This window comes from Salarias fasciatus, chromosome 23 (assembly GCF_902148845.1).
Source record: "Salarias fasciatus chromosome 23, fSalaFa1.1, whole genome shotgun sequence".
NCBI classification, from domain to species: Eukaryota; Metazoa; Chordata; class Actinopteri; order Blenniiformes; family Blenniidae; genus Salarias; species Salarias fasciatus.
This window is the reverse complement of record NC_043766.1, coordinates 19925623-19938630: the sequence shown is the minus strand read 5'-3', so window position 1 is coordinate 19938630 and position 13008 is coordinate 19925623. Positions and strand designations below refer to the sequence as shown.

The 13008-nt window shown below is 41.2% G+C and overlaps 1 protein-coding gene across 1 annotated transcript; it reads right to left on the bottom strand.

Moving 5' to 3' along the window:
* Positions 1–235: 235 nt before the first annotated feature.
* scyl3 (SCY1-like, kinase-like 3) lies at positions 236–11478 on the bottom strand. The gene is made up of 14 exons (XM_030082726.1): positions 11220–11478; positions 10936–11114; positions 7391–7576; positions 7185–7298; positions 7002–7058; positions 6820–6922; positions 6603–6714; positions 5614–5691; positions 5234–5373; positions 4799–4989; positions 4391–4562; positions 2652–2816; positions 1768–2570; positions 236–396 (listed from the first exon to the last, which is right to left on the bottom strand). Exons 2-14 carry the CDS (start codon positions 11098–11100, stop codon positions 334–336), a joined length of 2349 nt encoding a protein of 782 aa, XP_029938586.1. The 5' UTR covers positions 11101–11114; positions 11220–11478; the 3' UTR covers positions 236–333.
* Between the last annotated feature and the right edge of the window lie 1530 nt (positions 11479–13008).

Below are 13008 nucleotides of genomic sequence, written 5' to 3'. Positions count from 1 at the left end.
TTGATCGTGGTTAAGTTGTCATAGTGTACCCTAATCTCAATGCCAATATTAAAGTTGGCACTTCACAAAAATTACAGTCGAGCAGATGGAAAACTTTTACCTCTGGATTAACTAGAGAGGTGATTAATGTCACTTGGCAAACAGTTATGATCGGCTTGTCTTTGAAGAGCCGGTCCTTCCAGTTCATCAGCAACTTCTCATGAGGTGCAACCAGAAAGTCTCTTTGTAGTTTGAATGAAGAGCAACTTCCAGTTTACTCTTCTGTTAAATGGCATTCCAGATGTGGCGCATAGTTTTTTTTTTTCTTTTTTTTTTATCTAGTGGTCGAGTCTTTCACCAGGCGTTCTCATCATCCCAGTTCAGGTCATCTCCGTCTCCCCAGCCGTCAGTTTCAGCCTGTGAGAGGGGAGAAAGAAAATGGATGTGCTGCAAAATGAAGTTTCCAGAAAGAAGAAACTAACTTTCTTTTCGTGACTATTTACATTGTAGATTCTCACTGAAGACATTAAAACTGTAAATCAACACATAAGGTTAAAGCTTCGAGTGTGAAATCGCTCAAAACATGTTGACTTTAAAGCCTTCAAATCGCCACCCTGTGCTTGGATTTCTTGTCTTTTTAATGGCGTTGGGGATCATCAGATGGTACACAGCTGACTGTCCTATTGGACAACTGTTCATCCATCAATCATCGCTGCAAAGAGAAACTGTAACAAACTGACATGAGGACCACCTCAGAGTCGCCTCTGCTGCTGAGGATAAGCTCATCGGAGTCAGCAGCCTCATAAATTCACAGCAAGTTAACAGCATCTCAGATTAGAGCGCAGATAAATGCTACTCAAGAGCTCCAGTAGCAGACACATCTCCACGTCAACTATTAAGCTGCTACAACACTACGACTGAGGAAGAACAACAAGTAGAAGAGTTTTTTTGTAGGGGGGACAAGGAATGGACATCAAATATGTCCAAATCTGAGATGTTTGGTTGCACTTGCTGTCTTTTTGCAGAAAATGTGAAAGAATGTTTTCTCCATGCCCTTCCCACTGTGAAGCATGGTGGAGGAGGTGCTTTTCTGGTGGCACCGTCGGGGATTTATTCCAAACTGAAGGCACAAAGAATCAGCGACATGCCATGCCATCCGGTTTGCACTTAGTTGGACCGTAATTTATTTTTCCAACAGGACTGCCACCCAAAACACACCTGCAGGCTGTGTTTAGTTTATTTATTTTAAGTACTTGACAAAATTCCGACAATTTAAAGAGAAGAAGAATGAAAACTGATGAGATGGAGAACACAGTGAAGCCAAAAGGGCCAACAAGTGTTCAGCATTGTAGGGAATTCCTTCAAGACTGCTGGAAATCCAGTTCAGGTGACTGCCTCCTGAAGCTCATTGTGAGAATGAAAAGAATGCGCAAAGGGAAGAATGTTGAATAAAAAACAGGTTTTGAGTTACTTCACACTTTTGGTTTACTGCATATTTATGTTCATTCACAGTTTAGATGCCTTCATGAAAATCTACAATGAAAACAGTCAAGAAAATGAAGAAAAAACATTGAACGAGAAGGTGTCCAAACTTTTACTGGTGAAATAAATTTTGCTACAAAATCTGAATAAATTCAGGATTATAACTTAGATGTAATTCAAGCTATTAGGGTTAGGGTTACAAATTAGGATCACCAATTAGGCTCATAAGCATGTTTTTTGGATAATGTAAGGAAACACCCGCCGAAGGAAAAAAAAAAGGCGTCCCAGAGCACAGGTTACACTCACCTCGGCCAGGCTTGAGACGGCGAACTTGGTGGTAAGAGTTAAATGGTCGACACTGGAGTCGACCTGCAGAAACTTTGCGGCGTCCGAGGAGGCTGGAAGCTGCCCGGTCTCACCCACGCTGCCGTCTTCCAGTGGCAGCAGAGCAGGAGAGGACAGCTTGATGTCCGGCACCATGTCTGCAAACAGGTCCAGCTCTGGGTCTTGTGCTACCTTTTTCTTGACCTTGATGGTGAACTCGTCCCCCAGACCTCCTGTGCCACCCGCCTTTTGCACAACTGTGGGTTTCAGATTTGTGGGGCTGAGTGATTTCCTAGAGTCCATTTCCTCTTGAGCCCAGCCACTGTCCCACGAGGAAGTGTTGGTTTTCTGTGTCGACGGCTGCAGTGACGAGGTCAGTTTAAGAGGTTTAGACGAGCCCAGTTTGATCACTTCAGGAGGAACTTTTGCAGGCGCTACAACAATGGCCCCCGTGGGCGGTGTAAGTACGACTGGGTCTGAAAAAGGAGCTGTAGGAGACAGATCTGACGTAGCTTCGGTGTCCTCAAAGTCATCCCATGGCTCGTCTTCAGTGTTTTGATCTGAGAGGGGCAGCCTGGTGCTGGTGGGATCTTCTTGCTTCGCAGCCTGAATGTGAATCTGAACCGACTGTGGAGCTCGACCGTCGCTTTCCTCCGGGTCACTCCAGTCAGGCCAGTCTTCTGTGGCACCTCTGAGCCTGTCGGTCCGCTCTGGGCTGTACGACAGCGCCATGCCACGATCTGGATGAAAGCCATTCAGAGGTAGAGACATCTGTGTGCTCACATCTGGAACACAAAGGCAGTCTGAGCTTTAGGTGCTATAAATTCAAAGACATGAATTAATACCAATGACAGTGTCTTTCCTACCCGATATCGGTGTGATGACCCTTGGTTTCTCTCGAGCGCCAGACAAGTTACCCATGTGACCGAGGACTAAGCCTTCAGTTCCTGCCGGTCTGGGAAACAAATTCAGCACTTTGGAGGGCTGAGCCATCTGAGGGTGGGAGGCTCCAACGATATGAACAGGTGAAGCTAAAAAAAAAAAAAAAAAAAAGGAAAGGTTTCCTTAGCTTTGTGAGAACATTACCTTTATGGTGATGTGCTGGTTAGCATTCTTGCTTCACATCAAGAATGCACCCTTGTTTGAGTAAGTAAATTGAGTAAATTGTAGTAAACTAAGCTCCGAAGAAATTTATCAAAGCTGATGTGAGATAGTTTGCTAAAATTCCCATCATTGTATTTTTCTGTCACTATGTTTTTGTCCTCTGATGGATATTTGTAACGTCTAGAGTGTATTCTGCCACTACTTTTAATCAGCTGTGAAACTACAACAGCTTTAAGCTGGATCAGTGAAGAACAACTGAAGACATGTTCACTTTCCACATTTAATCAAAAAATGTTACATGAAAATTAGGACAAAGGATGATTCTTTAAAATACTGTAACAGTTGATTGCACTGACCTTTGAGATTTTATGAAACTTACATAATTTTAATTTTTATTGGATTTAATGAAATTGTGGTTATATAACTGTTTTTGTGATTAACCATTATGTTAATGAGTTGCCTTGCTTAAGTTGCTTGGGTTGTTTGATTTTTCTTTTTTTTTTCCTCCTTTGTAAAAAGGGTAGGCATCATAAGCTGAGCTTCAGACAACACCTTTTTTTCAATTAACATCATTTATCACTTTTGTAATTAAGCTGTGTTCACTATTCACACTTTACCAGTGAGTCTGCTTTTTGGGTACATTGTCATGCAAAAGACAATATAAGTAGCTATATGAAAACACAGCTAAAGATTTTCTCTGCAGAACTAAGTAATTTGCAGTTGCATGCACAGTAACCAGAGGAATTTAAATGAACATATTCATTTAAATAAGTCATTGAAGTTTCTTAAAGCCTAATGTAAAACTGGGGCAAACCAGCCCTTTAGACCAAAATGGAAAGAGCAGCTGACTTTCGCCTTTGAGCAAAGGCAATGTTTACACTTTTTACTATTAGTCCAGTTCAGACACATTAGTAAGATTTCAGCATTTCTTCAATCCCTACAATTCAGCACAAACACGGCGTCCTGTGGCCCAGTACGCACTCAGCGAAAGGACCGAGTTTGCTTGAAAAAGAAACAGTGTGAAACAGCAGCAGTTAAAGGATCAAACGCAGAACATTATGTACTTTAAAAGCATTTTATAGTCAAAACATCAAACTTTTATATTTCATAAGCTGCTTAGGAATTCTTTGCGAGTTCATTTATGACAAATGATCTGCTGTGCCTTGCACAGTATTCAAGAAATCAGAGTAGAGTGTTGTGTTGCATTCCATCCATCACAACAGCTCACACACATCTTATATCAACGATCACATTTGCTTTGTTGACCACAATAATGGTCACAATAATTTATCGTTAGGTTTGAAAGACCAGTTGTTTTATAGTTTTGCTTTGATGACACCTTACATCATAGTTCTTAGGAGTAATTATGTAAATAAAAATATTCCATGAAGTTTATATAGAGACTTTCAGGTCAACACATTCTCTTTAGAGACTGTTAATTGCATGTATTTTCATAACTGTGGCTGTCACCGTTAAAATATGATTGCTTGGCATTGCTTACTTTCAGGGGTGACTTCTGCCGACTTGTTGAAGTTGGGCGTGGTGCGTTTAAAGACTTTAGTTCTCTCCCCACCAACGACCACATGAGCCCCCAACAACGGCACCAGCACCGCCAGACTCTGCAGCGTCATTGCAACTAGAGAGTCATTACTGTCTCTCATTCCTAACAAGACCTGCAAAACAAGCCCAGGAAGAAACAATAATAACACAATTTGAAGTATTCAACAGTGACACATATGTCTAAAACAATTTAGCTCAAAGTGTAACTATATACAGACAAACCTGTTCAACATCTATAGTGAGCTACACCCTTTTTAAATGCTCAAATGTGACAAACTTTAAACCTCTCAACAGAAATGCAAATAAGAGTATAACGTCACACAAAAAAACTACCATAAAGTGTCATTACCTGAGGTAAGATCTGGTTTTTAAGCTCGTCGTGGGAGAAGAATTCAGCATAGATGTGGATGTGAGCGAGCAGCACGATCCGGATGTGTTCCTCATTAACTTTGTACAACTTAAGAAGCTGAGGTATCACATGTTTACGGTACAGGGAGAGAGACAGTAGGCAATCTTCACCGCTATCGCCACTGCTGGGATCTGTGCACAAAGGAGAAATTAAGAAGAGCTTGAGCTGCACAACTTCAAACTCTGCACTGCAGTGTGCTTGTCACAGTCATCTGTTACACACTTTTAATTTCCCTTTGAAGAGGAAATTAGCACATTTGAATTATTATTACTGTTCTCTTGCTCTGTAGCACTTTGAGATTGTTGAAATGTGAAGTGCACTACGAATAAAATGTAGTATTGCTTTTGCAGAAATTTGAAAAAAGTCCCATCTTACCCTTCTTTGGCCTTAACAGATGAGGCAGGAAGCTTTTCACAGCCATGGGCTCTGCAAAAACGAGAGAGTTGAGGAGTTTTGGGACGAGGCGAACAGCAATCAGCTCTTCAGGGAGGTTCTGGACTCTGTCTAGAAGAAATCTGAAAACATAAAATCAGAAGGTCAGGAGACAGACACTCTGGAAACATGTGAAAGAAAAAAACAGCTATGGTACAATGGTGGGTTAAATGGTAGTAGTGCATTAATGACAACATTTAGTCAGAAAACTTCCCCGAGGAAAATTCTTCACCAACAATTTATTCATTCATATTATCTATTTTTTTAACTGATAATTAATAGAAGAGCACCATTTGTAGGAAAACAAGAAAGGCATTCCTTACTTAAAGAATTCATTCTTTTCTTCTTCTGTCTTCAAGGTCAAGCTTTTCAAAAAGTTCATCACTTCCAGAAAATCATTCCTGCGTATAAAACAATAACAGAGTTTGAAAGCAGGTCATTTTCAGTGTTGCACAAAAAAATACCAAACAACGTCACTGATGGGCAGTAATGCGTTAGAAGTAACCCGTTACTGTAATGTGATTACTTTTTTCTAGTAATGAGTAAACAAAACTGCAAGTAATTAATTTACTGTTATTTTCACGGAAGTACGCCGTGTTACTGCGTTGCTAAACCGTGACTGTTTTGTGAGACTGTCTTGTGACAATGGCGTGTGAGTGGTAGAGCATCAGCGGTAAACAACAGACGTGTATTGATGAACAGACACCGTGGAGTGGGAGACAGTAGGAAAAATTTTAAGGCTGGAAAGTACCGATATGACTGAGTTTGACTCAGTAAAAGGTGAAAGGAAAAAAAACGCTGTATGTTCCGTAGAAAGCTTTCATCTACAGCGAAAAATTCGATCTCATACCAGAGCAAGCACCTTACAAGGAAATATGAAACTTAGTGAGGAAGCCCCTGATACAACCACTGAATGAAGGAATGAAGGAGTGTGCACACAAAGAAGAACTGTTTTTATATGCTGAAATATGCAGAAGTATGTTACCAAAGAATGACTTTATTAAAACATGGTGGATGCAATGTGCATTAAGTCAAACGACTGGAACTACTAAAACGTCTAATAAGGACACTTTCATTTGATTCAGTTTTATATGATGGAATATGCAGAAAAAACAGAAATCGGCTGAAAGATCTACTGCTTTACATTGGATTTAGGTCGTGCATCACGTTTTTGAAAAGTAAAGTAATAAATAACATTACTTTTGAAAAGAAACAATCAGTAAAGTAACAGGATTACCTTCTTAGAAAAGTAATAAGTACTTAGTAACTAATCATTATGTTCACATAACTTGACCATCGCTGCACAACATACCTGAAGAAGTCATGACTCAGCAAGGAGCTAAGTGGTGGTCGAGACAGGGGATCAGAGTGCAACAGGCCAGTCTGCAGTGTCTTTCTTAGACTGTCGGACAGCTCCTGTGACACTGAAGGCAAAACAAGACCGGAACGAACAACTGACAATATATACATGCAGCTTTGACATGACACACAAAATAAACAGTGGCTGTTACGGGGAGGTGTTCACTCACCATAGCCACTGAGCAGGGGAAGAAGGGCCTCCACCATCATTCCAAAAGAGTAACAGTCTCGGGAGTGAGCATGTTTATCCGGAAGGATTTTAAAGCCCTCCACCTGCCAACAACATATTCCTTGAATAATTGTGTAAAAGGCGTAGATTATTCTTTGTCATCCTGACATTCAACAAGCTTACCTGCTCTTCAGGGGGAACGCAGCTCACCTCTCTTGCATTTTTAATGCTTGTGAGAAACTGTAGAGATATACCAATTTAAAACATGACAAACTAACTTTGAATAAATCTTGAAATGTCAAGAATTATAAAATCTACCAAGAACACACTTTGCTTGCTCTGCCATGCCTTCATTTTCTCTCTTACCTCAGGAGTTGCTTCAGAGAACTTGCAAACAGTCTCCATTCCTCCCAGTTTCCAATGACCATCTTCGCTGACGAATACAGATGAAATACAGACATTGTTGTGACTTGATTTACCCTGGTGAACAAGAGAGAACAGTTCAAAAGATTTGCACACAAAAAGACAAAAAGACAAAAAAACTAGCAATTTCAAGAGAGCGTTTGGTTCACCCTTTCGTGGAGAAAAACAAGCGCCTGTAGGAGGTCATAGATGCCTGCACAGATTTCCTCAGGGGGCAGACTTTCCAGCAACAGCTCCAGGGGCTGCACATGCTCTGTTACCAGGTGGATCCCACCGTCCTGCACTGAGCAGGAAAGGAAGCGCAGCAGACACGGATGCCTCAGTGTCTTTAGGTGCTGCAGGAAATGAAACGACAATTAAAGAAATGTTTACGAGTACACAATTGTTTATGTTCTGTAAATCTGACTTATATTTTTATATACCAGTAATATTGAACAAAAGCTAGTGAAATGAAAACATACAAACATTTTTACAGGCTTTGGATTTATGGTAGTGCACAGTCTAATCAAAGCAGTCAATGTGAAGACACACAAGGTTGCAGCTGAGTCATTTCATTTGTAAATATAAGAAAATGTTCACCTGAGGCTGACAATGCAGTTTGTCAAATGTGCTTACAATGCTCAGTAGATTTGTATGTGGCTGACAACACAACAAAAACAGTGGAGGATGTAAGATATTCTCCATATTAAACATTTCTTAGAGGCTTATACTGAAAGCACTACCAGCAATGACGAGACATGGATTTCTGAATTACCTATATCCACAGCTTGTGTAAAGGAGTGCCATAACTTGTGTGAAACAGCCTGGCAAATAAGACATCAAAGGCTCACACACTACCTACAAAATCATCCATCACACTGATCGATACTCATTTCACAGAAAAAGCTGAAGAATTTGGACTGTATTTTTGTGAGGTACACTTCTTTGTGGTAGCTTTACCTTTCACAGATAACCATCACAAAGTGCTTTAAGTATAGTGCTTTTGGAAGTTAAAAACAGGAATAAAATCTGTGAAAATATTAGTATGTGTTGTAATAAAAACAAGGGAGTAACAGCTAAAACACAAAGGAGCAAAAACATTCATATACAAAAAATAATAAATACAACTGATCAGCTACAGATCAAAGAAAGGAGTGTGTGAGAAAAAAATGTTTTCAGCTGCCTCATTAGTTTCACAGGACTGAAGAGATCCCAGCTGTGGAGCAAAGAGCAGCTTTGGTGTGACCATGGGTCACCATGGGTTTTGTAAGACCTCAAGTAACTATTCATGACCAGACCTGACAGCTCTTTCTGGAGCATAAAGGTGATGGAGGTCAGCAATATACCAAAGTGTTTGACCATGCAAAGTCTTAAAAGTTAGCACCAGTATTTTAAAATGAACAGGAGAGTGACTGGGAGACAGTGAAGAGCGGATAAGACAGGGGCGATGTGGGAGCAGCTGCAGTTTGGCCTGTTTGAAGGTGACTTGAACAGGTAAAAAGGGCAATACAATATTCTAAACAAGAGGAAGTAAAATATCATAAAATCACCTGCAATTTCACTTTAACTCCCAAACATTTTAACTGACTTATGTTATGCAAATGCAACAACAAGAATAAGTTTGCTGGTTGACACAGCTGACTAGTGACAGAGACTAGTCAAAGATACACCTAGATAATGACGGCAGGGTTTACCACGAGCACTTGGAGTCTATATGAAGTCAATATGCTGATTAATGGATGATATCCATTTTGGGGTGGGGGAACAATGTGACCTTCTGTTTTGCTTGAACCTAGTTTTTAGACATCCACATTTGCAAAGAGTCTCTTAAAATTGGTAGTTTGCTGCTCTCGCCTTGTTTGAATTAGTAATATAATTGAATGTTGTCAGCATATAATTGATATGACATCCTAAAACAGCTAATTATCAACAGAGAGAGAGAGAGAGAGAGAGAGAGAGAACAAAGAAAGCAAGAAAAGTGTTGGACTCAGGACAGAACCCTGTGGAACACCACTAGACAGAGGGGCGTTGTGGACATTAACTGGCCCACTAAAACAGACAGTGAAGAATGAGAACAGTGTCATAAGCAGAGCTGAGGTCAAGAAGCAGTAGCAATGAGCATTTCCCATCATTTTCCACCATCAAAATGTCACTATTGATTTTATTCAGAGCCGATTCTGTTGAATACAGGTTACAGAAGACAGACTGGAATGGCTCGTACATGCCATGTACTTCGAGAGCAGCTGTGAGCTGTGTGGCAAAGACCTCTTCCAGCATTTTAGAGATGAAGGGCAGTTTGGAGATATGTCTATAATTGGTTGATAGGGAGAGGTCAAGATTATTTTTTTTTCAGGAGAGGCTGGATTATAGCATGTTTGAAAAGAGTAGAGACAGAAAGGGGGAGATTTATGATGTTGACAACGGTGGGACTAATTTTAGAAATATTACAAAACAAGGATGGAGGGATAAAATCAAAACGACCAAATAAGGGCTTCATTGCAACTAACCTGTAACGGTTACAGGTTATTGTAACCTCTTCTAAGGAAACAGAGGAAAATGAGTTTAAAATCGAGATGTGAGAGCAAAGCAGAAAGATGGTGATATGACTGGTGGGGGGGGTATATTGGCTCTGGTTCCACTGAATTTATCAACAAAACATTTTACAAAATTAGTGCAGTCAGTGTGAGAGAAAACAGGAGCCTGTGGATTAGTAGGACAGATTACATTTATGTTATCAAAAAGAACTTTTAGTTTGTTTTGTTGACTGATATGAGGTTGGGAAAGTATGCTTTTCTTGCAACCCTAATCATTGCAATGAATTCCAATAACAATTCTTCAAGATGCAGTCGATGGACCTGTAGTTTTGTGGATTGCCATAAACGCTCTACCTTCAAACACTTATGCCAGAGACAGCAAACTAACTCAAGGTGAGGACTTCACTTTTTTTTTTTTAATATGAGAGAAGCAACTGTATCTAGAACAAACACTTGCTGTGAAAAAGCTGTCACCAGGGCTGGCACATCATCACAGTCTGATTGACCATGTTCGTCACATAATGCATGGAATTTTTCATCTGTGTGTTCATTAATGATGCACCTAGAGTGAGATATGGAGTTGTGTGGTAGAAGATCTAGAAAACAAGAAACTAATAATAGGACACATTTATGATCACTGACTAGGGAATCCTCAAGGCCGTTGTTGGTCCAAATGTAAAAACCAAGCCAAAAAATGTCCAGCTTTATGTGTGGGCCCAGAGACACATTTTCTCTGGGATACTCCAGTTGTCTTCATTTGAAAAACAAATTAACTGAATGCTGACTGGTGACTTAAAATTGTCACTCAAAGATTTGACTGCAATGGCACAGACTCACGGCATGTCCTGGGCATTCCCTTCCTTCCAATCAGAGTAAGCTGCATCTATCAGAGCAACCTCCAACTCTTAACAGATAAAACAGTTTAGATTCTACAGTGTAGAATACAGATGGATTCTGAAGTGATAAACGTTCATACAGCTGCGTAACATTATGTCTCTACCCATCTCGGGTACATGAGAGCCAAGTGTTTAGTTTTCATCTATGAGTATATGTACTATTACAGTTTCAGTGAGACCCAGTTTAATGCTATATTTGTGCAAACGTGTGCATTCAGGCACATACGACCGATCAATACTATTTCAATGAGAAGCAGAAGCGGGGTGCAGTTTTACACTAAATACCTTCGCAGCTTTGCTGACTTTGTCTTCATTGCCTCGCTTGTGAACAAACACTGAAGCGGGCTTTCCATCTTGGAGCACAGCCGAGTGCATGGTGAGTCCAGAGGGCAGAGTTAAGAGCGGCTCCTCCAGGGTACAGCTCCGCAGCGCGCTGCTCTCCGCACCCATGGCCACTCGCCTTTCTGAACCAGCAGGTTGATGCGGGGACGGAATAAAAAACACGAGAGACTTGACGTGGATTATATGCCAGTGGATACACGCACTTCCAACGTCGCCGACACGCTTACCTGCTTCGCAGAGTCGGTCACCGATCGAGCTAATGTTGTTAGCTGCCGCGCTGTGTAACCTCGTCGCTACGTTAACCAGCCTGTCATCGTAACGCGCCTCTGGAACTTTTAGTTCTGCGAGCAAACATGCTAATTGCAGTGGGCCTGTATTTTAAGTATGTGATTAATAAAAAGCTACCATGCCGTAACAAAAGCGTGACAATTTCTCCGGCCAAACCACCAAAGTTAACGTGCAGTGGCTGATACGCTGCTGTAAACACGGACGCTTCCGGATGAGGACGGAACCAAACAGGACGGGGCATTTCAACAATGAAACAAATGGAAGGACTCAGCGGAGCTTCGTCAAGAATAGCACTGAAAGCTCATAATTTAAACAATGTAGTTATTTTATGAACATGAAATGTATTTACCGTTGGAAAACACGGCAAATATAGAGATGGCGATTGTGTTTTTTCGTTCATGTTAATCGACAGACCCCTGCTTTGAAAAACAATGGTCGCGACCAAAGTGGTGCGAGATAACGCAGGTATCCGCGGAGAGGTGACTGCCATATGTTGGCCAAAAACAGGACTTGAACTCTATTTTTGGGAAAAAATTCGTTTCACTGCAACCAAATCTGAAAGCTGTGAATAGAATAAGTTGTACTCCCACTAGCATGCTTCGTTTCCCCTATATTCTCGTGTGTGTGTGTGTGTGTGTGTGTGTGTGTGTGTGTGTGTGTGTGTGTGTGTGTGTGTGTGTGTGTGTGTGCGCGCGCGCGCCAAGCCCCTAAATCAAACAGTATTTGTTCTCTCATCCTCTCTCCCTTCCTTTTCACCTTCTACACGTCGGACTTCACACATAGCTCTAAAAACTGCCACATCCAGAAGTTCTCCAACAACACAGCCATCTCTGGATGTGTATCTGAGGCCCTGTCCACACGGAGCCAAAACGGTCATAATTTACAAAACGAATTGCATAAAGACGGAGTCAGCCACAAAAAAAAAAAAGAAAGAAAGCGTCCACATTAGTGAACTGAAGACGCATGTAAACGCTGTAATACATAACCACGCCCATTGGCGGCGCTGCAGTGCAGTAATAGTTGGGTAGTGCGCATGCATATAAAATTGCGTTGTATTCATGTTGTATTGCAAACAAACGCAAAGACGGCGACCTCCGGAGCGAAAGTTAAGGAAAGTTTGGTGTGGACGGACGACGAGGTACTATTATTATTTTGCACAGATATTTAAAAGACATTTTGAAGCGCCATTGTTGTTGTGGTTCTGTCGGACTTCCGCGCATGCGTCCTGTTGTAGAAGCCGGGCGATGGCGCAATCATCTCAATAAATATGTGCGGCAAAGGCGTAACAGCTGAGACGTCTCAGGCGCGTCTTCAGATTTTTCCACTCTGGGACCCGGCTTCAGACTTTGTCGTTTTCAGAGCCCTGTGACGCTGGCTCCGTGTGGACGATGGTTGACTTAGTACAAATATTTGTGCGGATTTGTCTGAGCTTGGCTCCGTGTAGACAGGGCCTGAGGGGAGCAAACAAGAATACAGGTCTATTATCAAAAACTTTGTCAGCTGGTGTGAGATCAATCAGCTTGAGCTGAATTCCAGCAAGACACACAAAATGATGATAGACTTCCAGAGGAAAACCACACTCCAGTGAACATTCTGGATTCAGTGAACATTCTGGCTACAGTTACATGATGCTTTAATTTCGGAATTAGCTTTTTCAGAATTAAGTTAATCGGAATTAAAAATGTTGTCCTTCGTGTTTACATGGGGAAAGCAAAGGATTAAATCCGC